The 20,258-nt window shown below is 38.7% G+C and overlaps 1 protein-coding gene across 1 annotated transcript in view; it reads right to left on the reverse strand.

Annotated features, from left to right (window-relative positions):
* aplf (aprataxin and PNKP like factor) overlaps positions 1-20,258 on the reverse strand; it is a 57,660-nt gene that overhangs the window by 24,549 nt on the left and 12,853 nt on the right. The window contains exons 4-5 of the mRNA XM_060831854.1: positions 18,228-18,435; positions 15,738-15,867 (exon numbers count right to left, since the gene is read on the reverse strand). Of these exons, the coding sequence (XP_060687837.1) occupies positions 15,738-15,867; positions 18,228-18,435 (338 nt within the window). The remainder of the gene's footprint in view (positions 1-15,737; positions 15,868-18,227; positions 18,436-20,258) is intronic.

A 20,258-nucleotide genomic window follows, 5' to 3' on the forward strand; every position in this document is an offset into this window, starting at 1 on the left:
CAATTTTACTATCGTTGCAACAGATATGCTTTTGTGCTTAATTTAAATTCAAAATTAAAATACAAATATAAACTATTGTAATTAATGTGCAATTCAATTGCTACCGTTATTGAGTCAGAGTGCCCATTGAAAAATGACTCAAAACTATATTGAGAAGAATCAAATAGCAATTTTCAGCATTTTTACAACTAATGTTCAAACCCAGCAACCTGTTTAAACAACACTGCCAGCAATACTTGAATTTATACAAGCCAAATGTGTTTACTGAAAGGCTCCAAATCTGTCATTTTAATTGTTTTAAAGATTAACAATCTTGCAATTTTACCAAAACAAAAGCAAACTCTTATGCTGCACTTCAATATCTGAAAGACTACCCATAAACGTCAAGCCACGTACATTCATAATGATGTGTGACTGCAGACAAGAGTTATTTAAAAACTGATGCAAAAACTAACCCATATTGCAACAATAAATGGAGAATGATTCAATTACTGTAAAGCGCGATGGAAAAATAAAGCTTCCGCCCTTTTAAACCATTTAATGAAATAGAGCATGCCATTTATACAACAGGCAGAAGCAAAGAAGAATGCTGACTGGCTGGAGGTCATTGGTCTCAAGTTATATACACTCTGATCCTCCTGGCAAAGTGCCCCAAAACTGGAGTGATAACAATATTGAGTTTCATTAAGATTCTCTGCACGATGGATCACCTGGCTATATCAAATGTTTCATACGTTACAATAGGCCACTGAGGTGACAAGACAGAAAAGTGGATTTGCCTGCCACACATGCCACAAAACCATCCAGAAAAGAGAGGACATATGAGGAAACCTTTTCCCCCGAGATTAGCTGGTGAATTCTTTGCTATGAGTTTGAGAAAGTTAGATGACTGAAACCAATGTCAGTCAAAGATTTACTTACTCAATCTCAGCATTTTTGAAATTTGAAACCTTTTGAATGATACAATGCCATCTTGGTTTCTTTTTGTGATTATTACCAGTGCCTTCCCACCTTGGAATGTGTGTCTGACAACAAGAAATATGATAAACTAGTAATAAAAATAAACAACTGCGTATGCTAGAAATCTGAAACAAAAAGAAACTGCTGAAAACTCAACAGGTAATAGAGTCAGAGTCAGAGTCATAAAGCATGGAGAGAGTCTGGCAGCATCTGTGGAGACAGAAACGAGATATGACTCAAATGTGATGTGACTCTTCTTCAGATAAACCAGTGTTCATTATCTGCCATTATCAATTTCCCTCTCTACATTTGTTTACTTGCAAATAGCAAGTAGAAAACTCTAGTACTTTTAGAACTCCATGAGGAAATCCCATGATGACGCAGTATTCTGTTGAAATCACTCTCCCTTCCCATTATTTGACACCTATTCCAGTTTTTGCTTCACCAACTGCCTGATTCTGGAACTGTTAGATTGCGTTAGACTCTTCCCATACAATGTTCATGTTTATCTTAAGTAGCCAAGAGACTTCCAATAAGCATCTTCAACAGTGCAAATGACACAAAATGACATAAGCATATCTATGACTGAATGACATTCAGATCCACTTGGCATGCTCAGCACATATAATGTTGGACAGTTACCGAGGTGAGACAGTGGTGCAATAGAAATGTCACTGAACTGTTTATAGACAGGCCCAGACTATTTGCGCTGGGGACCATGGTAGCCAGTGGAATTTGAATTCAATAAATAAATCTGTAAAATAAAGCTGAACTCAATACTGGTGACCTTGAAAATTATCTTCTACTGTAAAAGCCCTTGTGGTTCATCAATGTATTTTATGGAAGAAACCATCACATACTCTGGCCTACATGTGACTCCACATACACAGCAATGTGGATGAGTAGCCTATCAAACCACTCAGTTCAAGCATAATTAGGAATGGGTAACAAATGTTGACCTTGACAGAAGTATACAGAGCCAATGAAAGAAATAAAAAGGCTATTATTTTTAACATATTTATACTTTTCTTTGCTAATATTAAAACTTTTGAAGTGAGTCTTTTGAAGCTCATTCCTAAATCCATTTCTCCAGCTCGCTCAATATCATCATTGCCTTTATTATTAGACTCCTTGTCTGACATCCAATCCTGTTAAAGTTAAAAATCTCACAGCACCAGGTTACAGTCCAAAAGGTTTATTTGAAAGTACAAACTTTTGGGGTGCTGCTCCTTCATTAGGTAGCTAATGGGGCAGGTATACAGGACACAAAGTTTATAAGTAAAAGATCAAAGTGTCATAGAGCTGATGCAATGTATTGGACAAACCTAGATTTGAGCAATACATCACATCGGCTGTGTGACACTTTGAGCTTTTACTTATTAATTCTGTGTCCTATGCACCTGCCCCATTAGCAGGAAATGCGTTCGGAAAGCTGGTACCTCCAAATAAACCTACTGGACCATAACCTGGTGTTGTGAGATTTTTAACTTTCTCCACCCCAGTCCAACACTGGCACCACCACGCCCTTAGATAAAAACCAGGGTACACTGAAGTAACTAGGAGAAAGATTTGTTGGTGTACACAAACTTACATCAATTCTTCTGGGGCAATGAAAGCAGCACCTCACAAACAAAGTACTCCCTCGCAGTCTTTTACCTTACCACAATCTTCAAACTGTCACATTTCATTCTATTTCCTTTTCAACTATTCTTGGGTAGATCTTGTTGAAACATTCAAAAGCCTGAAGGAACTTAATTAGGGTGGGCAGTGAAATGATGCTCCCTCCCCATGGAATTCTAGAACTAGGAGAGAGTTTAAAAACATTTGGTCCTTGATTAAATGTATCAATGTTTTGACTTGAAAGCCTTAAACATTCTCAAATATCAGAAAGTATTTGTGGTAATTTTCTTTACAGCTTTCCCAATGTGCCAGCAATTTGCTGGAAGACTCAGTCTAAGCATACACAGCATGAATTTGACATTGGCATGATATGTCCTCATAAAATCAGAGCCTTCTTAGTTAAAGCACACAAATAAAACAGGAATTTCAGCCAGGATTTTCAAGTTTTTTTCCCCAAATTTTGCTTTAGAAAGGTATATACTCTTATTTTGGATCTTTATTTTCTGGATTTGAGAAGATTCAGAGGCAATCTTGTTGAAATATACAAAATTCTTGGATGGTTTAACATATGCAATGAAAGGCCTTCCTTGGCCAGAGCACCCAGAGTCACTGACTCAAGATAAGGAGATGGTCATTTCAGACTGTCATGAGAAGTTTCTTTGCTCAGAAGGTTATGAGTCTTTTGAATTATCTATCTCACAAAGTTATGGATGCTGAGTTGATCAGGATATTGAAGGCCAATTATGAGAATCAGGCAGCAACACCATCTGCTTCTTCTTAGCAGCTTGCTTGAATTGCCTTTATATTCCTCTTAGTCAATGAATGTTAACACAAGACAACAGATTCGGTACCACTCTATGTCCCTGCGCAAGTATATTGAACATCGTAGAATGGAAAATGTAGCAGCCAGAATTTGCATCATCACGTCTGACTGACTTCCAGCTCAGATCGATCTGCTCAGCATCAATCTTTGCGATGTATGCAGCATATTGATATGCTGAACCTGTAAATCTGAATAGGTACTCCTTAAAACAAAAAGTATCCTCATGTGATAACCAACCTTAGGATTTGTAAAAATTAAACATGTCTGGAAAAAGTGTGACTTAAAATTAATAAGTGATCATGCATCCAACCTGCTTCACCCCTAATGAATGAAGGAATAAATCCTAAACTCATGATTTTGAAAAAAGACACGACTTGCAGGTGCTATATTTTGTTTCAAAGCATAATTTGAATGTAATCTTAAAATTGCCATTCTGGACAGCTAAAAGAGGAATTATACTGAGGTTTCTACAAACAGGTCACATGCCTACACTGTCTTTTTGTGCTCCAGTAACTCTGATTAAGGAAGGACCTACAGGAGGATTTAAATTGCTCTCCACGTGAGACAGAGTTTAAAGTGATACAAGTGTCTAAGAGTAATTGCCACAAGGAATGTGAAATTATGTCCTTGGAATTTCACATCTACTTTCTGGATTGTTGTACAATGAGGAAACCCACCTGCAGAAACTCAATCCCAGTTGTAAGCAGAGTTCTAGCTTAAGAAATACATAGGTATAATAATTACAAACATAACAGTGACACATTTTTAGTTGCTTAAGGCTTTACTTTTGTTGGCTCTATTGAATGCAGTTAATGAAAGCAGCCGCAGAAGATTCAACAGACTATTTAATTTTACAGTGTGAAAACGCATCATAAGCATCAGAAATTAAAGCAGCTAGCAGCAGCAAGCTTTCTGACTGAAAGCCAGCTGCACATTACACATTCCATTGGGTTGCTAACTCAAAATAAAAAATGAAATCAAACCACTAAATGAAACAAAATTGACCAAGAACAGCAACTTGGAATTACATCAACAAGCCACTGTCAAAATAAAAGTAATTAACGCAAATTCTAATCAGAGTAATACCCCAATTTCTTTGTGATTACTTAAATGAAAAACAATTTTCAAAACGAGATGATAAAATTATGATTCCGAGTTGTCAAGTAGAGTTATCTGCAGAACTGCCAATGAATACAAGATTCTTGATTCAACATTGTGTGTCTGTACATTTAAAGATGTATCAGGAAAATACTAATCAGGGCATGATAGTATCACAGTTATGATATTAGATTAGGAGGAGGACACTAGGAAACGTAAGTTCAAATATAAGCTCAAATCCACCGAAATAGTCAAGCAATTTACATTTCGTTAAGTAAGTAAATCTGGAATAAACAGCCAGTATCAGTAAAAAGTAACAAGTAGCTACTGAATTGTCCTAAAACCCAATCAGATTCACAAATGCTCCTCAGGAAAAGAAACTCGCTGTTCTTACCTAGCCTGACTGATAGAGCAGTCACATTGCCAATAAAACAGCATAACAAGCCACACAATTGTGTTCAAGAGAGCAAACAAAGGTGGAAAATAAACACTGGCCTTGCTAGTGTTACCCTCATCCTGAAAAAGGAATGATAAAAATACAATCTAGAATAAAAGTACACTGTTCAGTTAAGACAATTCAGTTCATAACTGGAGTAAGGCAAATTTTAATGGTATGAAACAAGAACTTTCAAAAGTTGGATAAAGGGACGACTGACAAGTGTGATAATGAGAGTTCACAGGCATTATGTCCCTATTCGAGTACAGTAAGGTTGGTAAGACTAGGGAGCAATGAATGAATAAAGATATTGAGGTTTTAGTCAAGAATAATAAGTATTAAGTTAGATACTGGGATCAAATGAACCCCTTGAAGTGTATAAAGAGTGCAGTAGCATTCTTACGAGGGAAAGCAGGAAGGCAAAGGGGTGATACGAGATAAGGCAGATGAAGCTAAGGATAGCAAACAGCTCAGTGGTTAGCACTGCTGCCTCTCAGCGCCAGGGAACTGGGTTCAATTTCAGCCTTGGGTGACTGTCTGTGTGGTGTCTGCACATTCTCCGTGTCTGCGTGGGTTTCCTCTGGGTGCTTCGGTTTCCTCACACAATTCAAAGACGTGCAGGTCAGGTGAATTGGCCCTGCTAAATTGCTCAGTGTTCGAGGATGTGTAGGTTAGCCAGGGGTACATGAAGAGTAATCGGGTAGGGGAATGGGTCTGGGTAGGTTACTCTTTGGAGGGTCAGTGTGGACTTATTGGGCCGAAGGGCCTGTTTCCACATTGTAGGGATTCTATGATAATCCAAAGAAATTCTACAAGTACATTAAGAGGAGAGAGAGAGAGATCCCTTAAAGATTGTTAAGTTGCCTTTGTGTTGAACTCCAGGAGATGGGAGAGATATTAAATTAATGTTTTGCATCAGCTTTTACTACAGAGAAAGAAATTGAGGCTGGAGAACTCAGGGACATAAATATTTATACTTTGAAAACAGTTCACATTACAGAAGAGGAAGTCCTAGAGGTCTTAGAAAACACAAATCTCCAGGACCTAATCAAGTGTATCCCAGGACGTTGTGAAAGGTTAGGGAGGAAATTGCAGGGCTCCTAGCAGAAATATTCATATCCATATCATCTATAACCAGAAGACTGGAAAGTGGCTAAAGTTGTGCCTTTATTTAAGAAAGAATGTAATGAGAATCCTGGGAACTACAGACCTGAGAGTCGGTAGTGAGTCAGTTGTTGTTGATTCTGAAGATGGATTTCTATGCATTTAGAGGGGCAAGGAATGATTAGGGATAGTCAGCATAGTTTCGTGCAAGGGATATTGTATCTCACAAACTTGATTGGTTACTTCCTGAAAAAAATCAAAACGATTGATGAGGGCAGAACAGTAGATGTTGTTTACTTGGACTTCAGTAAAGCCTTTGATAAGATTTTGCATGGTAAACTAATTAGCAAAGTTAGGCTGCATGGGATTCTGGGTGAGCTTGCAAATGGATACAACATTCGTTTTATGGTAGCAGAGGGTGGTGGTGGACTGGTGGCCTGTGATGAGACATGTTCCACAGGGATTGGTACTGGGTCGACTACTGTTTGTCATTTATGTAAATGATTTGAATGAGAATATAGAAGGCATGGTTTGTAAGTTTTACGGGTGACAGCAAAATTGATGGGATAGTGGACAGTGCAGGTAGTTATCAAAAATTACAAAGAGATCATGATCAATGGAATGAGATGTCACAGGAAGTGGGGGAGACTGGTACAATTGCAACATTTAAAAGGCATTTGGATGGGTATACGAATAGGAAGGCTTTGAAGGGATATGGACCAGGATACCTGGTCAGCATGAACGGGTTGGACCGAAGGGTCTGTTTCCGTGCTGTACATCTTTATGACTCCAATTGGATCAAGGGGCTAAGAAGTGGGAGATAGAAGTTAACTTGGATAAATACAAGGGGTTGCATTTTGACAAAACCAAGAAGGGCAAGACTTTTATAATTAAAGGTAGACCCCTGGATGGTGTTGCAGAACAGAGATACCTTGGGGTTCAAGTTCAAATTCTTTGATTTGGAGCAGCGGTCTGAAAGCTAATGCTTCCAAATAAACCTGTTGAAGTATAACCTGGTGTTGTGATTTTTAACATAATTCTTTGAAATTTGAATCACGGTAGACAGAGTGATTAAGAAGGCATTTTGCACACATAGCTTTCATTGCTCAGACTTTTTGAGTATAGGAGTTGGGGTGTCATGTTGAGGTTGTACAGGACATTGGTGAGGCCTCTTCTGGAGAACTATGTGCAGTTCTGGTGGCCCTGTTCATAGAAAGGATATTATTAAACTGGAGACAGTATAGAAAAGATTTACCAAGGTGTAGCCAAGAATGGAGCGTTTGAGGCTGGATAGAGTCATAGAGATGTACAGCATGGAAACACTCCCTTCGGTCCAACCCATCCATGCTGACTAGATATCCCAACCCAATCTAGTCCCACCTGCCAGCACCCGGCCCATATCCCTCCAAATCCTTCCTATTTATATACCCATCCAAATGCCTCTTCAATGTTGCAATTGTACCAGCCTCCACCACTTCCTCTGGCAGCTCATTCCATACACGTACCACCCTCTGTGTGAAAAAGTTGCCCCTTGGGTCTCTTTTATATCATTTCCCTCTCACCCTAAACCTATGCCCTCTAGTTCTGGACTCCCCAAACCCAGGGAAAAGATTTTGTCTATTTATCCTATCCATGCCCCTCAAAATTTTGTAAACCTCTATAAGGTCACCCCTCAGCCTCCAACGCTCCAGGGAAAACAGCCCCAGCCTGTTCAGCCTCTCCTTATAGCTCAAATCCCCCAACCCTGGCAACATCCTTGTAAATCTTTTCTGAACCCTTTCAAGTTTCACAACAACCTTCCGATAGGAAGGAAACCAGAATTGCACCCAATATTGCAACAGTGGCCTAACCAACGCCCTGTACAGCCACAACATGACCTCCCAACTCCCGTACTCAGTACTCTGACCAATAAACAAAAGCATACCAAACGCTTTCCCACATACAAAGCTATGTTGACTATCCCTAATCAGTCCTTGCTTTTCCAAATACATGTACATACTGTCCCTGAGAATTTCCTCCAACAACCTGCCCACCACCGACATCAAGTTCACTGGTCTATAGTTCCCTGACTTGTCCTTACCATCCTTCTTAAACAGTGGTACCACGTCAGCCAACCTCCAGTCTTCCGGCACCTCACCTGTGACTATCGATGATACAAATATCTCAGCAAGAGGCCCAGCAATCACTTCTCTAGCTTCCCACAGAGTTCTATGGTACACCTGATCAGGTCCTGGGGATTTATCCACCTTTATGCATTTCAAGACATCCAGCACTTCCTCCTTCTAATTTGGACATTTTGCAAGGTGTTAAGATCTATTTCCTTACAGTCTATATCTTCCATATCCTTTCCACAGTAAATACTGATGCAAAATACTTGTTCAGTATCTCCCCCATTTTCTGTGGCTCCACAAAAAGGCCACCTTGCTGATCTTGGAGGGGCCCTATTTCCTCCCTAGTTAACCTTTTGTCCTTAACGTATCTGTAAAGACCCTTTGGATTCTCCTTATTTCTATTTGCCAAAGCTATCTCATGTCCCCTTTTTGCCCTCCTGATTTCCCTCTTAATTATACTCCTACAGCCTTTATACTCTAAGGATTCACTCAATCTATCCTGTCTATACCTTACACATGCTTCCTTCTTTTTCTTAACCAAACCCTCAATTTCTTCCGTCATCCAGCATTCACTATATCTACCAGCCTTTCCTTTCACCCTGACAGGAATATACTTTCTCTGGATTCTAGTTATCTCATTTCTGAAGGCTTCCCATTTTTCAGCCGTACCTTTACCTGCGAACATCTGCCCCCAATCAGTTTTCAAAAGTTCTTGCCTAATACCATCAAAATTTGCCTTTCTCCAATTTAGAACTTCAATTTTTAGATCTGGTCTATCCTTTTCCATCACTATTTTAACTCTAATAGAATTATGGTCACTGGCCCCAAAGTGCTCTCCCACTGACACCTCAGTCACCTGCCCTGCCTTATTTCCCAAGAGTAAGTGTAAAACTTGACCTTCTCGAGTAGGTACATCCACATACTGAATCAGAAAATTGGGACTTTTTTCACTGATGTGTCGGAGGTTGAGGGGTGACCTTACAGAGATTCATAAAATCATGAAGGATGTAGATAAGGTGAATAACAGAGGTCTTTTCCCTAAGGTGGGTAGAGTTCAAAACTAGGAGGCAAATTTTAAGATGAGAGCATAAAAATTTAAAAAGGACATGGGGGCAACTTTTTTTTTTCCAGAGAATAGTTAGCGTGTGGAATGCACTGCCGAAAGTGGTGGCAGATGTAGGTACAGTTACATTAAAAAGACATTTGGATTAGTTCATGAATAGAAAAGGTTTGAAGGGATATGGGTCAAATGCAGGCAGGTTTGGGAACATAGTTGGTATGGACTAGTTTAATCAAAGGTTTTGTTTCCTTGACAAAGCTTCTTTCCATCAAAACTCTTGCACTGATTACCCACTGGCATCCAAAACTACCCTTCCTCACTCTGTCACTTTAACACTATTGCTGTCAGCTCTCCTTCTTAGCTCAATCAGACAAAAGAATGATAACTCTCACTCCTGACTTTCAATCTTGGCTCTGCCTCTCCATGTTTACTCAGCTGGTTCTGCATGAGCCAGAATTAAGTTTAAGATGATGTAAGATGCGTTAATAACTAGAAAATTCAAGTTTATAAGGAAAAAGCTCATAAGATGTTACATTCTATCCATTCCCCTGTCTGTCTCAGAAATCTGAACAATGAATAAAGATTACTAGTAGAAATAAGAGGCCCTATAAAATAATAAGACATCTGTTAAAAAAGACTCCCACATACTGACCTGAAGATAAGTGAAGAGGTACTTGAATTTCTAAGCACACAAAGAACTCTTAAAAAGTGGCATCCAGAAATGAAAATGTCAGTATATCAACAATTTTATCATAGACATAAAACTACAGAGACCTCCTAGAGGGCAAAGTGGAGGGTGGCAGATAGCGGTATAATCGACATCACTGTGGTCACAGATGAGCTTCAGTAAATGTGAGAGGTTGGCACAAGACAGATGAATGTGACATACCATGACAACAGATTGCTGAACAGAAGTGGCTACAACAGCAATATCTAACACGCTGACTCCCTTCAATTTGAAATCTGACAAAATTCAAAGTTGTTAGAATGAAGGTCTGCCATTCAAATATCACAGATTTGGTGGAGCAAGAAGACAGCTTACAGGGAATAGGGAAGACACCTCAATGTGTGTTCTTCCTCCAGTTTGTAGTTTGTCTTAATTGCATTTGAAAAGTAATGATAAACAAAATACAGTCTTGTTTCAAGATTGAGGCAGAGATTTGGATTGTTTTTCTTCTCATGCAACAGGGTCAGAGACAGCTGACAGAAACATTCTGCACCAGTTCCTGCATGTGATATTTGAATACATCTCACTCTTCCTACTTCACTCGAGATATCTATGCTGAAAGAGAGGGAGCTTCAACTGGTCAGTTATCAGAGTGCCAAAGTATGAAAACCTCCCGGCAGCAGTTTCTCCACCTCACCACAGGTTTAATAGCCAAGATAGCAACTCATTCTCCAAACTGCAGACTTCACTCTAAACTTCTGTAGATGTTGCTACCTGGTCTGTCAAGCAAAGCAGTCACCATCCACATACAAAGATTACTACTACTGCTAATGCTGCAAATATTAGGTTCTCACCTGGCTTGTAAGAATACATTGTGAGCTTATGGTGCACTACAAACATTTCTCAAAGATTTCACAGAGGTATATCCCACACAATGAGCATAAGTAAAATGTGTTCCATAAAATATTTATCCATGAAGGGTTACATTCTCTGAGCAGAAAGCATAGCTTGTGGCTCAGCAAAACCCAAGTTATCGCATTTTGTCTAACCACAAAATAGTTAGCGATATTCAACAGCCACCAATGCAAACATCTGGTTAAGCAGTTTTCACATTAGACTGAAACATCCACATCGTGTACTCATGAGAGATCTAACATATTGTAATTGTCATCGAAGTGCCATTTCATGGGTGTGCATTGTCTTTCCGATCACAGCAACAGTGGGTGGCTTGGTTGTTGGAGCTCAGATTAAGCCAGTCTTTGATGTTTGTTATGGACTGGGCCAGAACCCCTCAAAACATTTCAAGAAGGTAGCCCAGACCCTAACTTTGTTATTTGTTTTAAGCAAGTGAACAGTGGATATTCCAGGAGAGAATCAGCTGGTCAAACTACTTAGTTTTAGGCAAAACAGAATTTATTTACAAGATTACTGAACAAAACACAAAGAACAGAAAACAGAATAACCTATCCTATCTGAAAACCAACAAGCTTCCAAAATACTTGCAACAGAGTGAGAAAGAGAGAGGTGAGAGCAGAGACAGGGAAGAGAGGAAGAGAGGAGGTGAAGTAAAAGAGAGAGAGAGAGAGAGAGAGAGAAGCAGACTTTCTTCACACACACACCCACACCTGCATGAAAACCAAACCAGAGAAAAACTGAGCTGGGAGAATTGGCCACCCACTTTTCATTATACAAGTTTTTTTTAAAACTTGAAAGCCTTCTGCCTGCAGCAGTATCTATTAACTATGATCAAACTGACCATAAAACTCATCTAAACTCAGACTTTTCAGAACCTGTGTTTTCATGACCACCTGAAGAAAACAACCGAGGACAGCATAACCTTATTAAAGGCACAGCTTCATCACATATTGTCTAGAGGCTTCCATTACTTTCAGCTGCTTTATCTTTATCAGTTAATTCTTTTCGTATTGATTAAACACGTCAACACTTCTGCATGGATAACATGCCTGAAGAACTCCATCGTCTTCTCTTGACAATTTCAGAGTTCACTTGTTCTTTTTGACTTATTCACTACCATGTTAGTTCATTTCTCCATCCAGGTTACCCGCATGATCCTTTGGCACCATATTTTAAGACTGTCCCACGCATTGGTAATCTACTGAAATTCAAACCAATATCACCCAGTATCCAAGACATTTATTCATCAAGTCCCTTACTATCACCATTCTAGGTGACACTACTGAACAAGATCAACTTGGCAAGAGGAGGTTTATACACGAGCAGCATTTAATTGCCTAATTCTTTGGAGCCTCTACACAACCTACATAGCTCATGTTAAGACTATGATACAACACTCAACAAGATGCAACTTCAACAACAATTAAGGGGTTCAATGCCATTCAGGACATGGGAGGTTGCTTTGATTGACGCTTATGCTATTAAACTCAATTTGCTTTCTAGCTTTGGCACGCTGTGCTTGCTGTATGCACAACCTGCAGAAACTAACAAACCTCACTTTAACACCAGCTCTCAATCCTGCAGGGGCCAAGAAGTGTATGGTCATAGAAACATCATTACCTATTAACCTTGAAGGCACACACCTGCCGGACCTGGATGTATATCAATCCTTCACCATTGTAAGAAAAAATGCTGAAGTTGTCTCCTCTAACACCACAGTACAAAATGAAAGACCATGCTAGTTTAAAAGCTAACACTTTCCGCCACCTTCTTGAGGCAATGAGTTGTTGACAAATATGCAACCTCTGCAGCATAATTTATGTCGAGAATAAGGCAAAACTATTCCACGAGTTTGCATTTTCATCAAGTGATTGGCTGCTTTCCATTGGATTAAAATCAAAAGATGCCTTCATTGATAAGTAATAACAAAGGCAACTGCAAATGGAAAAATACACCACAGAGCAGATAAAGACCTCATAAATTTAGAATTTATATCATTTATGTCTGAAAGCAGCAAGGAAGTAATAATAACAGAACCTGCCAAACAAGTGGGCAAAGAAAGGCTTTAGCAAATAGTTAGCCTTCAAAGGCAGTGAGTTGTGAGAGCCTTCACTAGCACAAGAGATGTTGGAGGACAGTTGTAAACCATCCTGCTACAGTGAAGTAAGATAACCTACTGATGAGAAAAACATGGTGTGTTCTTTATGTTTGATGACTATTTGAAAATTAATTGTGCAGACAGAATTTAGTAAGTTAGTTCAATGATAACAGTTATTTTATTATGATGGTATGACAGTGAAAGGACGCATCTGGCCCCAATTAAATACATCCTGGATTCATATTAGCAAGATTGAATCACAGAATGGCACAGGACAAAAAGCAGTTACGCAGCCAATTGAATCTGCATTATATTATTAAACATGAACTAAAGGACAGCTGACATTTGGACTTGGGTGAAGGAACTGAAAGCATTGTTGCAAAGTTAGCAGATGACCCAAAGATAGGTGGCGGGATAGGTAATGCTGAGGAAGCGGGGAGGCTGCAGGACGTGAACAGGCTAGGAGTGTTTGCAAAAAAAGTGGCAGATGGAAACAATGTGGTCAAGTGAGAGCTTACGCACTTCGGTTAAAGAATAGGGGTGTACACTATTTTCTAAAAGGGAAAGGCTTCAGAAACCTGAACATAACTTAAAAACTAGGAGCAGGAGTAGGCCATCCAGCCCCTCAAGCCTGCTTTGTCACTCAATAAGATCATGGTTGATCTTTTCGTGACTTCAATTCCACTCCTTTACTGTTCAAAAAATTCTCTCTCTTAGCGCTAACCTTGCCGCTAATGATAAAAATATAAGGAGTTTTAGAGCCACTCACATCACTAAACAAAACTTGGGATTACACCCTATGACAAGCCAGTGATCCCAGAGTTTATTTTGTATCAATGGATAATTACCACTTCCTCCACTCAACATCAGTGTGGTTCAGTGGGACAGATAGGTGACGGTAGCACTGCCAGAAAATGCGAGGCTGTACCTAAATCAATATACCAAACACCAATTGCAAACCTCCAAAATCCTTGAATCTGTATAGCACTCATTACAAATCAGGATGTCTGAAAATGTTTCAGTCAGGTCCTCCCCTGCTCTTCTAAGAGTGTCACAGATATCCTGGAACTTAAATCATAACGTTTGTCTGCAGCTGCAGTGAGGGATTGGTAAGGTAAATGGAATGTTACCTTTTATTGCCAGGGGAATAAGGATGTTCTGTGACAACTGCATTTTGCACAGGTGAAACCTTAGCTGGGGTACCGTGTGCAATTTGGTCTCCTTATTTAAGAAAGGATACAATTGTATTATAGGCAGTTCAGAAAATGAGACGGCTATTTTATGAGGAAATATCAGACAGGCTGTGCTCCATCTACTGGAATTTAGAAGGTAAAAAGAGATCTGACTTTTCAGGCTAGAAGGTGGTGTGTAGTGGTTAGTATTGAGACGCTTGCCTTTTCTGACATACATAAATGATGTAGACCTTGATGTATAGGGGATAATTGTGAAATTCGTAGATGACCCAAAACTTGGGAAAACTGTATTCAGTGGGGAGGACAGTGTAGAACATCAACAGAACATTGATGTGTTGGTGGGGTGGGCAGATGGGTAGCAGGAGAAGTGAGAGGTGATGCACTTTGATACAAAGATCATGGAGAGTCAGTATAAAATAAAGAATACAATTTGAAAAAGTGTGCAGGAGTAGAGAGACTTGGATGTGCCTCACTATGTGAAATACATGAATGCATTGCTGGGGGTGTTGCAAAACTTTATCAGAATGGTGGCAGGGATGGGACACTTGAGAAATGAGGAAAATGTGTAGAAGTTGGGTATGTTTTTCCAGAGAGAGAAGGCAAATAGGAGATTTGATGACAGTTTTCAAGAACCCGAATGGATAGGGAGAAACTATTCCCGCTCATAAAAGGATTTAGATCAAGAAAGCACAGTTTTAAAGTGTTTTGCAAAAAGAAGCAAATGTGAGGTGAGAAAAATCTTTTTCATGCAGCAAATAGTAAGGATGCAGAATGCACTGCTTGTGATGGACGTAGGTTCTACTGGATGATTATTTAAATAGAAACAATGGGTAGAGCGGGGGCGGGGGGGGGCGGAGAGAAAGGCAGGAAGGTAGCATTAAAGTTAAAGCTCTCAGAGCCACTGCAGACATGATGGGCTGAATGGTCTCTTCCTGGACTATAACAACTGAGAGATTCTGAGAGGCATACAAGATCCCAAGAGGAGTTGAAAGGTTGGATGCTGAGAGGATTTCTCTCCTGTAGAAGAGACTAGAACTAGGGTAGAGAGTTTAAAAATAAGAGGCATTCTATTTCAGACAGAGATAAGGATTATTTTTCTTATAGGGTTTAGAATTTTTGGAATTGTCTTTCCCTGAGAGGTGTGCAGATGAAATAACTGAATATTTTGAGGTAACTATCAGCAACTGTGATCTTACTGAATGGTGGCACAGGGTAGAGAGGCCAAAAGGCCTACACTTGCTTCAAATGTGTGTGTGTTAACACAGGGCCTTTAGCTACATCCGAGAAGGCAGAAATTGCCTCAGTGAAATACCCCAGCTAAGTGGCAGTGGACTCCTCTACCAAAAGTGTAAGATTTAAAAACTCTGATCTTCACAATGGCAGGTTTTCAAATCTATTTTAAAAATGTAAAGACATTATTGCAAAACCTACAGCAGTTTGATCTTTCTTTCCATTTAGAAACAGCAGTGACAGTATGACATTTGTTTTGTCACACTAATGATCAGAAGTTCAGATCTGCAGACAGCAAAGAAGGTGCATGACTCAACAGCCATAAAAGGATATTTCTGGACAAAAAAGTATTATTGCATTAAACTCAATTAGAATTATTTGCTGTTAATGCAACAAGCATCTTTAGTAGTCTGCAGTCCTACCTTTTTTACTGACTGCCGATGAAGAGTCTTGCATTTCTGCAGTAACTTGCAGCATCCAAGCTGGCAAGATTCTTTTCCTTTGTACAGTGGCTGGTGCTGCATGACCACTCTTCAACTGCTCGCTGTCTGACTAAAAGAACACAAGATTGGCTTGGTTAGCAGAGGATGGGTCACACTACTTCAACTTATTTTAATACTTGTCTCAAATGGGATTAGAAAATTGGAACATTACAACAGAATCCAATCACATCGTATTTCAAGAGTGACAATCATTTCATTGGGATCAGGACCTAAAGCTGTGACCAAATGATTTTTCTTGACTTAATAACTGAGCTGAAAGCACTGATGTTAACTGAAGTTCTAAGGTGAGGTGCTAACCTATATGATTCAGCAGCTTACGAGATGATTTTACTGATACATTGTGAAAGCCCAAAAGCAGTAATTTTCAATGTTTGTTAGAAAGGACTTCTCTTGTTTACTTGGCTATTGCTAAAAAAGTTTTTTTTTAAAAAACTTGATTGAATTATCAACTTCTAAAGTCTGGAAGAAAGGGCAGTAAAAGACTGCATTTTTATAGGACAATCAGAAAGCTTTCAGTTGTTTCTTTCAATTCCAAGAACCTTACATTCATATTTCATGAAATCAAACTTCTAGCTTGTACCTATAAGATTGGAGCACACTATTAACTTTGTGGATCAAATTTCCCAATCTACTATAGTTTTCACATAATTGAAAATTGAAATAAGAAATCTGGAAGTAACTGCAGGATTCAGAACATTTTAAGCAACTACCTGTCTGCTAGTGCGGAAAGTACCTGCTGTTGCAAAGTCAGGCTAACTGAACTAACGAATACCCATTAAGACCATCAGCATAAACAGCATTAATCTTCCAGACTCTTGAAAGGAAGAAAACAACTGGTATTTATACGACACTTTGAATGACCATATAGTATCTGTAATGATCTGGAATCAGAGAAATAATGCAAATTGGTAATGGCAACGAGCTAAGACAATCAAACCAGGGCAAGGTATGAAGTGGAAGGGATTAAAAAGGACTTTAGTGGAGTGTAAGTAAGGATGTGTTTATTTCAAATAACTGGTTATAATTCTTTCACCTGTGTGTAGCTTTGCTTCATTATAACTTCAGTAATTTGCATGATGTGTAATGACCAAAAAGAAATCAAGTTAGGAAATGTCACTGTATAAAAACACGCATACAAAAACTGTGATGTCTAAGTGAGGACTTTATCCTACTTTCTTTTCAGTCACCCATGAGACATGGACACCGCTGGCTGGCCAGCGTTTATTGCCCATCCCTAGCTGCCATTGTTACAAATGGATGCGTGCATACACTTTTTTAAGGCAATATGATGAATTAAATAAAGGATTCTAAATCTTCCCTGCGCCTTCAGCCACATTTAAAAATCCAGAATGTCCTTCTCCTCCTTTAACAACTACTCTCAAAACACATCCTGGTCAAACCTTCGGTAACCTTTGACTCTGTATCTTTGTCATCTGTGCCTCTGAAGGTCCTTGGGTTAGTTTACAACATTAGAAAGTTCTATATATAACTGAAAACTGAAATTGCCATCACAGCAATTCAAACAAACATTGTGATTTGAGATGTACTATCTGTGAACTTGGCTAAACAGCCTTAACATTCTTAAAAACTAGAACTAGATTTAAAATTAAAATGAAGTGGCAATGTTCTCTTCATACCACACTTAATATCAGGCAATTCAAATTCATTCAATAAGTGATTGCTGCATGGCAAGAATTCTTACTTTATAATAGACCATAAAAACTCTTCGGGTTTACAGCAAAGAAAGGAGGCAGTGTTTGTGTTCTTTAATTTTTTTTTAAAATGGTTAACGAAAATCTTACACTAACCATATTCATAATATTAGGGTGTAAAAAAGTGTGTACTTGGACTGAGGCAAAGTGACAGCATCTTTAAAAACTCTACAGTAATCAAGGTAAAAGAGTTAGATTAAATAGCAAATCAATTAAAAACAAACAGGACCATTTGGTTACAATTTTAAGTTAAATGGATGGATTTCACCCAAGTTGTTGTTCTTTTCATGCCAGCGGAGCATCAATAATTCAAATATGTAAATCAATAATTCAATCCAACCGACTTGTACACTTGCAGCAGAAAAATTAGCCGATCGCAATCAGCATTCAGAACCAGCAACTCAATCTATTGCCTCCCTTGTCTGAGAGCTGTGGCAAATTGTGACTGACCCAAATAAGTTAGCCTCCTTTAATATGTTTGCATACTTCAATATTAATTTGCTTACACTGAATAATCCTGCAGACCAAGTCAAAGGTCCACAACAGTCCTAGTTCTAAAAGCCTCAGACTGAATCCTAGAAGATTACATGAAGTTGATCAGTCCTACCTCAGCAGGTGCAGTATTAGACTGGGGTTAAATGAGTATTCATTGCTTTAAATGTTTAAGTGTAAAATCTGCTAATTACATGACCCTTACCACTTTCTGCAAGATGCCATTTGGTTCAATTCTGCTGGATTGCTGTCGGAAATAATCATCTGTTGTTAATGCCTCGGATGATGTAGTGGGTTTTTGTGAGTAACCCCGAGGTATATCTGGGCCCTCGCTGACATCCCCTTTCTCCTTATGCAAACTTCCTGCAGGATTAGATTGCTCATCATCCTCAAAACTTGATAGATCGCTGTTTCTGCAATGCATTAAAAGGTGGCATAAATGCATTTTCATCGACTAAAGAAAAATCTTCTAGACATGACTCAAAATTCGCTTGTCAATATAATTACCATTTTAGGTTTCAGTGCAACATGTGAATCTAAATTCCTTCTCGTAATTTGGTTCAATTTAACACCACCTTTTAAAATCCACCAACAAAACAAATCCTTCTCTCAAAACACTATTGATTAATGAAGGCATTTTGAACAGAATATTTATAATTCATGTTTAATGAGTATTACAAATATTCAGTTACAAGTTTATAAATATACATTTATTTCCTCAAAGCATATTCTAAATATCCTCATATAGGTGAGAACCTACACTGGTAGTATAGCCTTATGCAGTATATAGTTGATTACACTTGTCACTAACAGTGATTTCTGTATTACACTTCAAAGGTTTTATGAAAATAACATGGTGTTACAGAGACTCAAGTTACTTTATTCCAAAATTTACTTTACATATACATTTCACTAACTCTTAGAACTAATCAATTCAGGATACGGACAAAACTGAAGGATAGAAAGGAGGTTTCAGGGAAGGGAAAAATGTCCGAGCCAAAAAAATACCGTTCAGAATAATTTTTATTATTCAGAACAAACTATAACCTTACTGCAATATTTATTTTCTAGATAGAACAGAGCATCTAAAACACTGAAGCCCAGAAACAATTATCAAGTAGGATAATACATTAACTTTTCTCCATTGTATACCTTCCAGAATTCTCAAGTGCAGAGGAATTGAGGTGTTCCAGTGCATCCGTTACAACAGATTTGCATGGAGGTACAGCACTTAATTATGAAGTCTACTGGAGTGCTATTGTTTATTATAGGAAGAACTGAAAATAAACGTAAGGATGCTACACTTCAGTTATACAGGGCTTTGTTGAAACATCATGAACACTGTGTGTAGTGTGGATCTCTGTTTGAGGGAGGATGTATATGGGTTGGAGGTGGTTCAGAGGAGCTTTACTAGTCTGGATGGGTTATCTTAGATTGGAAAGACTGGACTTTTTTTCTACTGGGAGTTTAAAAGAGTGAGAGGTGACTTGATGGTAGTGAATATGACCCTGCATGGCCTCAACAAGAGTCGATACAGGAATGATGTTTCCTCCTGTGGTTAAGTCCAGAAGTACAGAGCACTGTCTTAAAATTAGTGATTTCTTTTCTCTCTCTCAAAATGTGGTGGAATTTTGGAACACTCTGTCTCAGAAGGTGGTGGAGGCAATATCACTGACTATGTTTGAAACAGAGGTGGATAATTTCATGCAGGATAAGGGAAGTAAGGAATAATCAGCAGTAGATGGCAATTTGAAGGATAAACATATCTACCCACAATCTTATTGGATGGTGAAGCAGGCTTGAGGAGCCGAATGGACTGCTTCTGCTCCTAGTTCATATGATTCTAAGCATTTTCATGGACAACAGAGTAAGTTTAAACACATTTATCCATCAATTTATGGCAACTGTGAAAACAGAACCAATCAATTCTCATACAAAAATAGCTTAAGATACAAACTATTCAACATGAGTTAGATGATATATTGATCTAACTGTTCAAAGACATTGTTCACCAAAAATGACCATGGTAACTTGTTATAACAGGGTTCAATGGGGTTTGAATTTGCTTATTGCATGGGAGTTGCACAGCTCCCAGAAACCAGCAAATCATTATCTAAATCCTTGTTTTGCTGTTACAAATAGGAAAAAGTAAGCATTTTCTTATTAATGTGGCCCAGCTAACCAATTCACGTTTAGGAATGAAAACATCTGGGTTACAACAGACTTCTACCATACT

Source organism: Hemiscyllium ocellatum, chromosome 10 (assembly GCF_020745735.1).
Source record: "Hemiscyllium ocellatum isolate sHemOce1 chromosome 10, sHemOce1.pat.X.cur, whole genome shotgun sequence".
Lineage (NCBI taxonomy): Eukaryota > Metazoa > Chordata > Chondrichthyes > Orectolobiformes > Hemiscylliidae > Hemiscyllium > Hemiscyllium ocellatum.